The sequence below is a fragment of the Eucalyptus grandis genome, chromosome 3 (assembly GCF_016545825.1).
Source record: "Eucalyptus grandis isolate ANBG69807.140 chromosome 3, ASM1654582v1, whole genome shotgun sequence".
Taxonomy (NCBI): domain Eukaryota; kingdom Viridiplantae; phylum Streptophyta; class Magnoliopsida; order Myrtales; family Myrtaceae; genus Eucalyptus; species Eucalyptus grandis.
Genome location: NC_052614.1, coordinates 9,229,992 through 9,243,210, shown reverse-complemented (window position 1 = coordinate 9,243,210; position 13,219 = coordinate 9,229,992). Strand labels below are relative to the sequence as shown.

The following is a 13,219-nucleotide window of genomic DNA, read 5'->3' as shown; positions in this document are numbered from 1 at the left end:
TGATTCTTTGAAAAGCATTTTCCTTTTATCATAAAAATTCTCCCAAAATAAACGCATCCTAAGCCTCTATTTGTTTTGTGAAAATACATAATTTGAAAAATATTTTCCTAAAGATAATCGCTTATAATGCTTACAAAAAATAAATGAGTGAAAAATACTTTCATGAATTATGAAGATGTTTAGACATAAATTTTTGTCAATGATTGAGACATTTTTCATTAGAAAAATTATTTCAAATGATATAAATAATCATTTTTAATATTTAAATTATTTATTTTTTATGAAACGGAAGAGCAATCTCGTTCAATGGTTATTTATTGCCCGTTCACGCTATCAAGTGTCCTTCACTTTGCTCCATTTCTCGTAGACTCAGAGAAAACCGAGAACTTTCTTTATCAAGAGAACTTGAATATACATGTGTGGGTATGCATATCATATATATATATATGAGGCTTGGCAATGAATAAGAACCTCTTTTATAGTTGGATGGACAGTGCGAAACATATGCTAAATGACAAAGTACGGACACACGCAAACACCAGATGGAACAAAGCATGATTGATTCCCAATTGGATCCACGGATACAATGGAGTTACAGACAGAGAGGGGAATTTCTACTCCTCGGAACAATTATTCTCCTCCTAGGGAAGAAGTACGGATGAATCTGGAAGCGAAAAAGGGGAACCACAAGAGACACAGATCAGAGCCACTTCAGTGACTTCACTGATTCGTGATGGATCCATCAAGCACTTGACAATCAGATTCTACCACCACCCACCAAGAACCCCACTTTCTCCTCCTTTCTTCCTTCATCTAACTTCATCCCATCAAGCTACAGAGAGAATAAGCAAAAGGGTAGGATCTTCTTTTTTGCTTGCTTTCTTGATTTCGGGGTCGTTTCTACGCAGGTCTATTTCTCTTCAGCCCAGCTTTGGCGTCTGATCTCATAGCACCGCCGCTCGAGTCGCCCTCGGAAGATGCGTCCATGGACTTGGTGAAGTTGCTCGACAGATCGGCGTAGAGATTGACCACTGTCCGGATGTTGTTGTTGAGCTCGCGGATCAGTCCACGTTCCGGCTCAGGCTGTCCGGGACTCTGGACTCTTGATTCTGGTTTATCTCGTTGATCAGCAGCCTGTTCTGGTCCAGGATGCTCTGCACCTGCACAAAGCTCTTTTGGAAGGTCTGCAGTATCTTGGTGTCTATCTGGTGGTGGTGAGCCCCGCCGCCGAACCCCGGGAATGCATCGCCCTCCATCTACGCTTCCTCGAGCCCCCTTTTGACTGCCCCGAGAGAGATGGGAAAAAAAAAACTATCTTTGTTCAGAATCTGAATCTGCCCTGTTCAAGAGGAAGAAGGAGAATAAAGGACAGCAAGTTAGATAATGTTCTTATTAACAGGCCCATAACAAGAAAAATGAGGCATAAATTTCCAGCAGCAGCAGTACAATATTCTTGTTCTGATAATACTTCACTCTCTCTCTCCTCTCTCCTCCTTTGTGTTCTGCGTGCTTTGACATTTCACGTCAGCCCCACTACGGAACAAGTAGATCAGACGATATAATTTATTATTCTTTTCGGGCTTAAAAATTTTGAAGCTACCGGAGATGCGATATTACTTTAATATAACAGACACCCATAATCCTAATATCCATTCTTTAAACAGTGGATGCCTACCCCGAGCAGAACCCCCAAAAGACAGTTAAAAAATAAAGGGAGTAAGGAAACGCAATGTTGGGATTTGTTTATGGCATTCGGCATAAAAGACAGGGTCCGATGGGCGAAATCATGACCTCAAAGGGTACTTTGTTTTCTCACAGAGGGAGAGGGAGGGATCGGATAACAAAAAAGAAATTTTTCGATGATGATGATGATGATGATGATGATAACTATGGATATTAATATTATGAGTCTATTATTGATGCTACTATTGTTGCTCGCAAGATGTGGAGAAAAAGCAGATCCCGTTTCTATAAAAAGGAACCCCTTTTCATTGTACTGAGAAAAAAGCCCACCTAAAGCTCAGTGTCCTAAAAGAAGAATCTCGCGGAAAAGAAAAGGTCGAAATGATGCAGGGAAAAGATCAGGGACCATAACATGAGGAAGAGAAGGGGCACCACTGTTGGAACCCGCATTTACAGCATTGTTCCGATCTTCAATAAGAGCAGACAGCAACAGTCGCGGGTTCAAATCACTGTGGGAACAGCCAATTCAACGAAATTCCGAGAAGAATCAACGAGGGTAGGGGGGGCGAGCAGTAGTGTCAGCGGGAAAAGGATAAAAAGATCGAAGCTTTTTGGTCTGCCGGACCGTGGGAGCTCCAGAAATGCCGGGACAGCCAGAGCAGCAGCTCGAAAAGAAATCTGGGTACCGACCAAAACCCGATTTTGAGAATCCGCAGGTCCGAAAGGGAGGGAGATTTACACGCTCACATGCAAAAGATTCACGGGCTCATCAAAACCGACGAATTTCGAAACCGCGAAAACTCTCCCCAAGAAAAGAAGAAGAAGAAGAAGCAGCAGCAGCTGAGAATTCGACGATCTAAACAGCAGAAAGACTCGTTTTTTTTCCCTCCCCCTTCCCCCCATCGCTGGCGACAGCCAAGAATGACCCAAGAAAAGATAGCACGGAGTCTCCATCACTCGCAGGCGGAAGTACGAAATAAAAAAACACGACCGGGGGGAGACAATCGGACCGCGTACCTGGAGAATCCGGGACATCATGAGAATCCGCGAAAAGGGACGGCGTCGAAAGCAGCAGCAGCAGCAGCAGCTCGGCCGGACAATCTTCTTGGCGACGGAGGGAGGACGAGGAGGCCCTTTCTTTTTGTCTACGAATTCAGAGCTTGAGATCTTTTAGAGAGAGAAGAGGGAGGAGAGAGAGAATGAGTAGATTTTGAGAGTCACGCTTGGTCCCCTCCCCGGTGTCTCAATCTCGTATGGCTCTATCTATCTACACTTCGTCTGTAATGTCCAGCTATAGTAAATTTGTTTTTTCCCTTTTCTTTCTACTTTTCCTCCTCGTCCTCCTGTCCCCTCCTCCAGACCCGAGATGCCACGTGGCTTCCTGTCCGAATGGTTTTTACCCCGGGAAATAATAATAATCGATTGAATTTTGATCTGGCTAATTCAGCCCTTGACAGACTCCAAAAAACATAAAAATAATGATTATGATGATAATAATTCAGCTCTCAACGTATGGAAAGTGCAGTCGAGTTTTAAACTTATTATAGGCAGATTATCAGGGTTAGAAACCTCTGCATGTCCCCCACCTCACCCTTTCTTTAGAGCCGCGTGGCTAGAGTCGAGAGAGTCATGAGAAATTTCCGATGTGCACTCAAGATGTGACTGCTCGTATTTGGAAACGTAACGGGATTTGGTCAAACTAAAACATCAAGGGTTTAATTAACCGATGGTCAGAATGTTATGGGCGAATTTAAACTCAATTAATTTCACGCCATTCTTATATAGTCGAGCATATAATCATTATTATCTCCCCTAAAATCTTAAAAATTGGAAAGTGGCGAGACGATTGAATGATTTTCACTCCCTCTCACTTGAAGGCCAAATTGACGATAAGGCCTCAAGGCATGCCGATTAAATGCTCATGAGTATGACGGGAATAAGCCTGATTAGCCGTGGATTATTATCATTATTATCATTATTAATTATCGAAGAGGACCCACTAATGGGGGAGAAAGGAAAAACAAATTAGTCTTGGATTTTCCTCCTTTTTTTCTTTTAAGAACAGTATAAGAAAAAGTGAAAAAAAATACCAAGAAAAAAAAAAAAAAAGAAAAGAAATCGTGACGCAATTGGCATGGATTCAGGGGTGAACAGCTCAATGTCCTCCAGCTAGCGGATCTTCGTTTTGGCCGAGAATGGGAAGCTGGAATTTTTAAAAAATAAATAAATAATAAAAAAGTGTCCTTTCAATACACTCTTGCACCAGTTAAAACGCGACACGTGCTCGCCATTTTGAGACCCTCGTGTTCAATTTCCGACATACTTCAGTGCGACGAATTTCCAAAAAAAAAAATCTACCATTTTAGGAGTTTCGAATTTGGAAAAAGGGAAGAAAAATCGAAACGTGAAAACCGTAAATTTCAGATAGGTAAAAGATAAATAAAAATATGTGGAAAATACATGTTTACCATATTATCTACTTTGCAATTTACCCCTAAAGTGTCAAAAGTACAGGAATAGTGTGTGAGAAGTGTGAATTTACTATTTTGAACATGACGTTATGGTACTAAAACCCGACAATATGTCGAGGGCATAAAAGTCCGAAAAGGGTATTAAGATTTTTTGGGACATATTCATGAGTTTCTTCGCAACCTCTTGCGTTACGATGAGGATGTTCCCCTCATAGCCAGGTGACCTTATCACAAGGCTTGAACGACTAGAAAATTGACTTGGATTTTCTCAAGGAAAAAGACAAAAATGGAGGGTTTGTTCTACTACGCTCTACACTAGCAAAAAAATTTGCTTTTGATAGAAGAAGAGTGGCAAAATCTACTATTGTTAAGAATGTGGGATAATATTGTTCATGGTTGGAAAATTCAATCATGTGTTTATAGAGGATGTATAAAACCATAAAATTTTGAATGCAAGCCAAATCATAAATGACACGTAAAATTTGATGAGCTGGATGCGAAATAAATTGGGATAAAACCTAACTTCGGTATCATGTAAAAAAAATGACCTAAGAGCTAAAATTGATAGGTGAAATGAGATTATTGTATATAAAGAGTATAAAAAATTCCATAATCAAGTGGTATGAGATATTTCGCCGCTTTTAATGTTCTTTTTGGTTTAAGAAAAATTGGTAGATTTGGCTAGGGTATGCTTGAGTTGTGAATTGATGGTTTGCCATACAGTTAGCATATGTTTTTATTTTCCACATATTAAACTAGCAAATGTACACACGCGTTCATCAGACAGTGACATTCGTAGGATCAAGCAAAACCACCCTATTAAGAGGACCGGAATAAAAGAAAAGGATGGAACTACACTTTTGAAAAGAAATTGATGAAAGTACAAGGTACAAAATAATTAATTTATAAATCCTGAGTGAGAGAGAGATTTATTTCAAGCTTTGAACTTTTTATACGAAAGACCAAAATACTTTAAAATTAAAGTATGCGAAAGATAATGCAGCATCTCTTCATTGATATACTATTTGTAAAATAAATGACGGGAAAAGTGTAAGAATGACGTAAAATACTAAAATCCCATAAAATCAAGAGCCTCTTTTTTAAAAATTTATGCTTTATCTAGTAGTTTGGATATAAGTTTTATCACGTAATCAACTAAGAAATTTATCAGAAGAGCTAAATATATAAATTTATTAATCGATCGAATAGAATCCCAAGTCACCAATTATAATGAAAAGGAATCAATTAAGCGCAGCCATTTGGCTTTTCTGGAACTGCTTCAGAGGCCTCCAGGCAGTGCGTGCGAACAACGTACGTTCACACGCGGCTTGGCAGAGTCCTATAGCTTTCGGAGATATCGTGGACGGCAAAATTAATTTAGACATTGATGAGTTCGTACACCTATGAAAAGTCAGAGAGACCTCTTATTTTCCAATCGCTTTCACCGAATTTTGATTCCCCCAGGGTTACGATTTCCTTGGTAAAACACGCGGTTGTAGATAGGAACAAGCATGATTTCAACATAGAAATTGAGAATCGGTCTTAGGTTTCAAGTTACGTAAGATAGAGTCTAAATTTTGAAAATTGAGATATATATTTCAATAAATATGCTTTGGATTATAGTTAGGTAGAACCTAGAATCCATAATTTAAAACTGGAAATAAGTTTTTGTGTTTTCTTTATATATGCCCTCATGCAATTTTATAATATTTTCTAACATTTGATGATAAGTGTATAATATGGAATCATATGATTGAGACTTTAATTTATTAATATTTTGTATTTTTCACATGTGTGTATAAAGTGTGGTCAATGGATTATAATAGTAAATGGTAGTCATTAAAAATTATTCAATACAGTTATTCAATTAATAATATATGTGAAATATGAATAGACCATAGAACCTATGGGTTCCAAGAAATGTAGAGTAAGTTCCGAATTCAAAAAATGAGGAATTTGTTCCTGTAGATAAGTTTCGGATTATTAATGGAATCAGTGCAAAACCGAAAAAAACCCGGAATTGCTCATCCTTAATTATAGAAAGCACAACCTGCATAAAAAATACAAGAAAAATGGTACAGATAGTTTATAAACTTTGGTTCGATTTGCAATGTTGTTATTGTATTTTTAATTTATTTAATATAGTTCATGAACTATTAATGTGTTCAATCTAATCCTTAGGATACAAGAGAATGTTCAATGTCGCCATTCCATTAATTCAAGTTAACAAAATTTGTCGATGTGGCTTTCGATTCCTTAAATTTGAACAATAGACAAAAAAAAAAAAAGTTATGTGGGAATTACCCAAGTAAAATTTTCATCTCAAATCAATGAATAGTTCTTGAATTTTAGTTCGGTGTGCAATGGTCCATGAACTACTTGTGAATGTTCGACCTAGTCTTTAGACCATATGAAAAATGTTCTATATCATCCTTTCATTGAAATTAATAGAATTTGCTGATAAAGCTTTTGATTTGTTAAATTGAATGTGGACAAAAAATAAAAGTTATGCATGAATTGCTCGATATTTATATCATATAATAATCCTCATCTTTGAATTACGGTGGGCGTTTAGTAAATTGATGAAAAGATGAACATGTTGACTCTTCATTTTTCAAGAATCCAACTTAGCATATAATAATCCATGTCATTAAATAAAAGTCTTGGAAAGACATTGCACACTAGGCCACAGTCTACGGATCAATTAAGAATAAAACGTGAATGGTGGACACAACACACGTGAAATAAACTAGGTTAAAACCTGCCTATGATACCACAATAGAAAGTCTCACCCATAAAAATGCTTAGCCTCCATTTGTTTCTCAAAAAATAAAAATGATCACTCATATTGTTTATAATAATAAACAAACGAAAAAAAAAGTTTCATCGTTTACAAAAATATTTAGGCCTAAATTGCTATCAGTAATGAAAACATTTTTCATTAACTAACTATTTGAAGTGATGTAAATGATTATTTTTAGGAAATATTTTTTAAATCATTCATTTTCCGTGGAACAAATAGAAGCTTGAACTGACAAGTAAATGGAGATCACATATATATAAAAAGCATATAAAATCTCATAGCCAAACGCTATGAGATATTTCAACACATGGATAAGAAATTTTTATTGTAAATTATCACAGAGCCATTATGTTTATCATCAATATTTGGCAAATTTTCAAAATTCTTACACTCAATCAAGTTTCCTAGTTTTTCCATAGCACGTCGTGCAATGATGCTATGTTTAGTAGATCTTTAAAATTTGGCAGGAATCAAGCTATCAATTTGAAAAATTTATTATATACTTTTGGATGAAAATAAAAGGTTAATACCACAAAATTTTTTAAACTATGCTCATTGTGACATAGATATCCATAATTTTTTTTTTTTTTTGTTACTAAAAAGTCTAAACTTAGCCGCCATCACACAAACACCCTAATTTCTTTTTGGTTTCATAAAAACCCTGAACTTATACAGTGCGACAAATAACTTTGGGTTTTTTTCGCAACATAAAAAAAAAAAACTTGTTATATTTGTGCTACAATGGGCAAAATTTAGGTTTTTTGTGACACAAAAAAATTGAGCTATCTATGTTATAATGGGCATAATTTAGAGTGATATTTGCCCTAATAAAAATAACCACAAGACAATATTTTTTTATTGCCTAAGTGTTCCTTTGCATTGTGATGATCATGGTCAATCAAAACTTTTCATATGCCAACTTGGACTACGTATTTTGCATTTTTGAGAAAAACGTCAGAATAGTTAGTATTTACTACTTTATTTGTTTTGCGAAAAATCAATGTTTGGAAATACAATTTTTAAAATGATTCGTTTGTATAGCTTATAAATTAAACTAGCAAAGTAATTTCAAAAAAATATTTAAACATAAATTATTATTTATAATGAGATATTTTATCATCAACTAATTATTTGTAAAATTAATGTCACGATAAATTATAAACTGGTATATCTATAATAAATTTACCTTAAATTAATTTTTTTACCAAAAAAAAACTTTAAACTAGTACACATGTGATAAATTTACATCAAATGACAAAAAAGAAACCCAAACTAGTACTAGTATATTTGTGACAAATATATCTCCTGTACACTATAAAAAACTATAAAATTTGTATAACTTTGATAAATAAAGAGTAAAATCTCAAATTGATATATCAGTCAACCGTCAAGTGTCAACTCAGTAATTCGATAATAAAGTAAATTTATCGCGGGTGTACCGATTTAAGATAAATTTGTTATAAGTACGTGAGTTTAGGACTTTTGATTGGTCAAAGAGTTGATTGAGAATAAATTTATCAATTTCGAATTATTCGTCATATTAACACTATTTTTTGGACGTAAATGGAGACTAGCTATACCGTTTTTTGCGAATTAGTCAAGAAGGGGTCTTGTCGATGTGGGACATTTGAGTGCGCTACTAAGGCAACGTATTTCTCGCGGACCATCGAACACGTCCGGATAAAAAATCCTAAAGTAGGTGGACGGCGAATGATGGCCACATCATCCCGGTTCTCCATTTCTTTCCCTTCCTTTTAATCTAACGTTGGAATCCACGGGACTCGATAGGGACAGGTCATTATTAAGGTTTCTAGTTCCCTGGCAATAATTAAGGGACAAATTAAAGTCGTCGTTATTGACGCCCGACGATGCTTAGGCCCAATAAGACAACCCGGGAGAGATCTCTCGCCCCCTTGCCCTAATCGAGACAGTCAAGTTGGGGAAAAAAAGGTGTTGTCTAACAAGTATTCTTCAGTTGACAAAAATGGGAGTTTCGGGATTAGTTTAATGTCGCCATGATTGCCATCCGCATCCGCCCCGCTCCTTTTTCCCAGATCTAGGATCAAGCTTATGATGCACGCTCCATGGTTTCACTGTTGATCCCGAGATCATGCGGGGAATCCACCGATGCCGAATGATGGATTTTGATGTTATCAAAGTTGATTGGCTTGATTATTAAACCCTGCGCGCGTACGCTATAAGTGAGATCAGGCACGGAAGGACATGATTTTCAATTTTCCATCTCTTCAATTGCAACGGATCCAGTGTTTCGGCCTCCACTGGGATGTGGGTCTGCCGTGATCCACATGAGGCATTGGTTTGCCGCCGATGGCAACTGTCTGTGGCGGGCGGATGGCCGGTCGGATTGCTCGAGTTGCGCGGCATGCTTGCTTGATAACAGGCGGGAATGCTGAGTCCGCGGGCTCATGAGAACCGAGTCTAGTACTCAAAGAACCGAGCCCCCTGAGTTTCGAGTCGAGTCATTGCGCATGTTGTGGTCCATTTCTTGACGATCGAAAATATGGGTTTGTCTAAAATGGCGTTAGATCAAATTAAGGTAACAACAGATGACGGCATGTTCCGCTCGCCAAGCATCCATTTTTCGCAGGGGGGAAAAAACAAGAAAGGGAAAAGAAGGGAAAAAGCTACAAGTAGGCCGAAGTTGGCTCAACCATCAGACGTACCACCCAAGAAAGATCTCTCTTGTTCGCATCGCCTTGCCAGGCCGATGCGAGCTCGCTTTTAAACGAGAGGAAGAGGACCCTTCGTGGCCCCAGTCTGCTGAAAAGAAGATGGCTTTAGAGGTTCTCGCCGTGATGCCCTTTATCGTCTCTTTGTGTTCTTGCATCGCGTTCTTATTTTCGCGCTTTGTCTTTCTTTCCTGATTTCGTGTTTCGCGGCAGGATGAGTTCAAGGAATACGCAGAGAAGGCCAAGTCGTTGCCCGCGAGCACGAAAGATGCAGACAAGCTGGTGCTCTATGGGCTGTACAAGCAAGCCACCATAGGAGCTGTCAATACCAGTTAAAAAAGAGAATTCTTGGGACCGATGTTTTCTCTGAAACAATTCGTGATTGTGCCCTGATTAACCTCTTTGCAATGCCAGGTCGGCCCGGCTTCTTCAGCCCTGCGGAGAGGGCGAAATGGGATGCTTGGAAAGCAGTTGAAGGTCTGAGCTACAATCAAATCAAGCCATTCATCCGAAACTTACCAGTCTGTGGAATTTCTTCTAACCTGAAAAGGAATCGTTCGGTTTCTGTCTTTTATGGGTTATTTTTTCAGGGAAGAGCAAGGAAGAAGCAATGGCTGATTATATCACCAAGGTGAAGGAGCTGCAGGAAGTGCCCTCCACATGAACTGAATTCAAATCCTTTAAAATTTGGACTTTCACCACTTCTGATACTTAGCCAAGCTGTTCTATTTACAGTACGCAACAAGTCCGTGAATTTGATTCTCTGTATTCAACAACAGTTGTTTCTGCAAGTTTTCACCCCTATTAGAACAAGCAAGAGAAACTCTCCAGCCCCTACAAAATAATCCATCTTTTGGGTGATTACGCTATGACAAATCCAAACAAATACGGGTCTATGTTACAGAAAAGGAAAGGTGTGTGCGATGAACAAGCAATTTGCCTGGCCCCCAAAATAATTTCGTCCTCTTACTTAAGCTGAAGGAAAAGCCGGACTTTGATTACTGCGACTTAGAGCAATTCGGGCAACGAAAATGACCTCTAGCTCGACACTTCGTGCATGGTGTGGTTTTCCCACCTGATTCATCGCCACCAAGCGATTGATATATATCGTCCACGAAATTGAATCCGATAAGCCCGCCTTCCTTGACCGATCCAACTCCACGACATGTTGAGCATGCTATTAGCTTCAGGTCACCGCATTTCGTGCACATACCGAGTGAGCTGCACACGACAAGACATAGGCAGGTCATTATCAGAATGCTTAGATGAAGCATCCTTGTTTGAGAAAAAAAAAAGGATTGTGCTCTAGAAACAGAATCAACGCGCCATTGCATTTCCATCATTTCCGGTCCAAACTTCAGATTTTACAGGCGATTGCAAGCAATTTCTCTACGCATAGTCAGCAGATGGCAGCTGAACTGACTAAAGTTAAACCAAATAAAAGAGAGAAAGAAAGTTGTCATAATTCAAATGAAAGCCCAGCGTTTCAAACATCTCTTGTCACGGAGACTAACAAATAATTTTAGGAATGAACCCTTTGCAGATCACGGTCAGCTCATCCAAACATAAAGAACAAGAAGAAAGGCGATAAAAAGTAGTTCATGGGAAAATCCAAATCCAAATACCATGCAAAAAGGCACTCTAGATATTTGATGACTTCCTCTTTGAACAAGAATCCTTTTCTAGTTTCTCTTTAAAAACTGGCCTGAAACCCGCAAAACCAAGTTCTAAATAGAAGCATAACCCAACAGTATATGAAGGCATCTGAAGTAAGGTAGAAAAGGGCAAGGAGCAGCAGAAACCTCCTCTGTGAAGCAGAAATGAAAGAGTCAACTCTTGGAGCAGCAATTGTGGCACACAGAAGCAGAGTGCCCACCCCAAAACCTGCAATCTCACTTGCTGTTATGTTCTCCATCTCTCTCTCTCTCTCTCTCTCTCCCAATTCACTCCCCCACTAGTCTGCAGTCTGCACCACCAGCCACAGATGTATGAAATAATCACGACAATGAAGCAAAATTCTCAAGAATTGAGATACAAATTGAATCTTTTAAAGCAAGTACAGATCAGCATATGCTCTGAATATTGGTAACATCCTCAGAGACAAGCTACTTTGAAAGAGCCACACAGCAGAATCATGTGAGGTGAAAGAGCTACACAGCAAGATATGCTACTTAAATGCGCACCATTCTCACCGGGTTGATGTAGTAGAAAACATTAAATTTGAAATCTTAATGGTCATCGAGCACGAGAGAGAACTAACCTTTTAAGATTGCTGATGAGACAAGATACGGAAGCTGAGAGGTGTGGACAGTGGAGAGCCAGAGGATGTGGGTGAAGATTATCCTTTTCTTTCTCTACTTCCTTTTGGGGTGATTGGGCCTTTCTTGGTTGGATTTTTTGTTTTGGGCCTTGAGAGGCCACGTTCGAACAAGATTTTGAGTTTGTAAGAAGCCTATTTCATGAGGCCAATCACAAATCTCAGTCACCCATCTAGGGATTTGATTTGTCTGGATGATTGATGAAGTTGGATACTGGTACTTGTTAAACAAATTTATACTTCAGGAGGAAGTTGCCTTGCAGTTGCTCTTCATCTTATCTCTCTGCAGATAATCACGACTTCACGAGGTCTAGGTTGCGATAGATATAGGAAAACGTATTGTTCAGCCATGATGCCTAGGTTGGCTATATACGCAAATGCACTCGGGTGCACCTACTACTGAAGCTTTTAGGTTGGGTTTCTCTTAAAATAGACAATGATCATTATGTTGCAAAAAAGCCAAAATTTTAACAAACGCTTATGAAGGTTGCACTAAGTTTTTGCTATTTTTGGTATATCAATCATACTTAGATTAGCAAGTTTTGGTAGCTAAAGGACTTTTAAAGTTCTTCTTAAGACAAGGTTAACTCAAATTATTTATAACTTTGTGTAGCTTGAATTTCCAGAATTTGGAGTTGATATACTGTTCTTTTTCATATTTTTTCTCTTAGATGCCCGAATGAATTTTTTTCGTGCTTTTGTTCTTTCTTTGCTAAACAGGCTAAGACCGAGATGACTTCCTGAGGAGAATGTAACATTGTTTATCTCACCGGATCATGTACAGGACACTGATCTTCTACCACTAATTAATGTAATAATGGAAATCCATTCTTTTGATGTTGACATAGTTGACGTTGTTCATGACTCACCTCGTCTCTCGAACTTGGAACATCTCATTGGTTTGATGCAAGCGACAATGCTGATCTGAACAGCATTCACTTTTCCCCTTTGTCAAGCCCAACAAAGATGTTCTTTGTTCTTGATGTGTAAAATTATCTTAGGTTATATTCAAGTTGCATTTGCCAATTGGTATTATCTATTATGATTTATGAAAAGCCCAAAGGTCTCATTTTTATGGGCAGTGTTATTTTCATTCATGAATCAACATCATCAAATTCTGGATTATGCTTGTAATAATAAAAGGAAAAAAAAAAAAAAAACAAAACTACTCGGATCCTAACCCATGCTTTTGTTTCAGGTCATATGCATTTTCAGTCTGGTTCGAGTAAGAGAAAAGCACATACCTCCTATAATT

General features: G+C 38.1%; 3 protein-coding genes across 5 annotated transcripts; 1 reads left to right on the top strand and 2 right to left on the bottom strand.

Moving 5' to 3' along the window:
• Positions 1-460: 460 nt before the first annotated feature.
• On the bottom strand, positions 461-2,942 carry LOC104436433 (protein ELF4-LIKE 3). The gene is given in 3 exon segments (XM_010049202.3): positions 461-1,070; positions 1,073-1,339; positions 2,701-2,942. Coding segments are annotated over 2 exon segments (354 nt in total). The 5' UTR covers positions 1,257-1,339; positions 2,701-2,942; the 3' UTR covers positions 461-900.
• A 6,402-nt stretch (positions 2,943-9,344) lies between these two features.
• Positions 9,345-10,460, top strand: LOC104436431 (acyl-CoA-binding protein). The gene is made up of 4 exons (XM_010049196.3): positions 9,345-9,761; positions 9,861-9,978; positions 10,062-10,124; positions 10,238-10,460. The coding sequence occupies exons 1-4, from the start codon at positions 9,525-9,527 to the stop codon at positions 10,309-10,311; spliced, it is 492 nt and encodes a 163-aa protein (XP_010047498.2). The 5' UTR covers positions 9,345-9,524; the 3' UTR covers positions 10,312-10,460.
• Positions 10,318-11,999, bottom strand: LOC104436432. 3 transcript variants are annotated; one of them, XM_039308276.1, is made up of 3 exons: positions 11,908-11,999; positions 11,450-11,613; positions 10,318-10,868 (listed from the first exon to the last, which is right to left on the bottom strand). In XM_039308276.1, the coding sequence occupies exons 2-3, from the start codon at positions 11,560-11,562 to the stop codon at positions 10,646-10,648; spliced, it is 336 nt and encodes a 111-aa protein (XP_039164210.1). In that variant the 5' UTR covers positions 11,563-11,613; positions 11,908-11,999; the 3' UTR covers positions 10,318-10,645. The 3 variants fall into 3 exon arrangements, with proteins under 3 accessions (XP_039164210.1, XP_039164211.1, XP_039164212.1); XM_039308277.1 differs by having other exon boundaries at positions 11,831-11,948; XM_039308278.1 differs by lacking the exon at positions 11,908-11,999 and adding an exon at positions 11,840-11,862.
• Between the last annotated feature and the right edge of the window lie 1,220 nt (positions 12,000-13,219).

Excerpts from the sequence above, each read along its gene's own strand:
- LOC104436431 (XM_010049196.3), top strand. The coding sequence starts at position 9,525 with ATGACGGCATGTTCCGCTCGCCAAGCATCCATTTTTCGCAGGGGGGAA. Across the intron at positions 9,762-9,860 it reads AAAAGAAGATGGCTTTAGAG|GATGAGTTCAAGGAATACGC; the intron begins GTTCTCGCCGTG and ends GTTTCGCGGCAG. Across the intron at positions 10,125-10,237 it reads TGCTTGGAAAGCAGTTGAAG|GGAAGAGCAAGGAAGAAGCA; the intron begins GTCTGAGCTACA and ends TTATTTTTTCAG.
- LOC104436432 (XM_039308276.1), bottom strand. The coding sequence starts at position 11,562 with ATGGAGAACATAACAGCAAGTGAGATTGCAGGTTTTGGGGTGGGCACT. Across the intron at positions 10,869-11,449 it reads ATTTCTGCTTCACAGAGGAG|CTCACTCGGTATGTGCACGA; the intron begins GTTTCTGCTGCT and ends TGTCGTGTGCAG.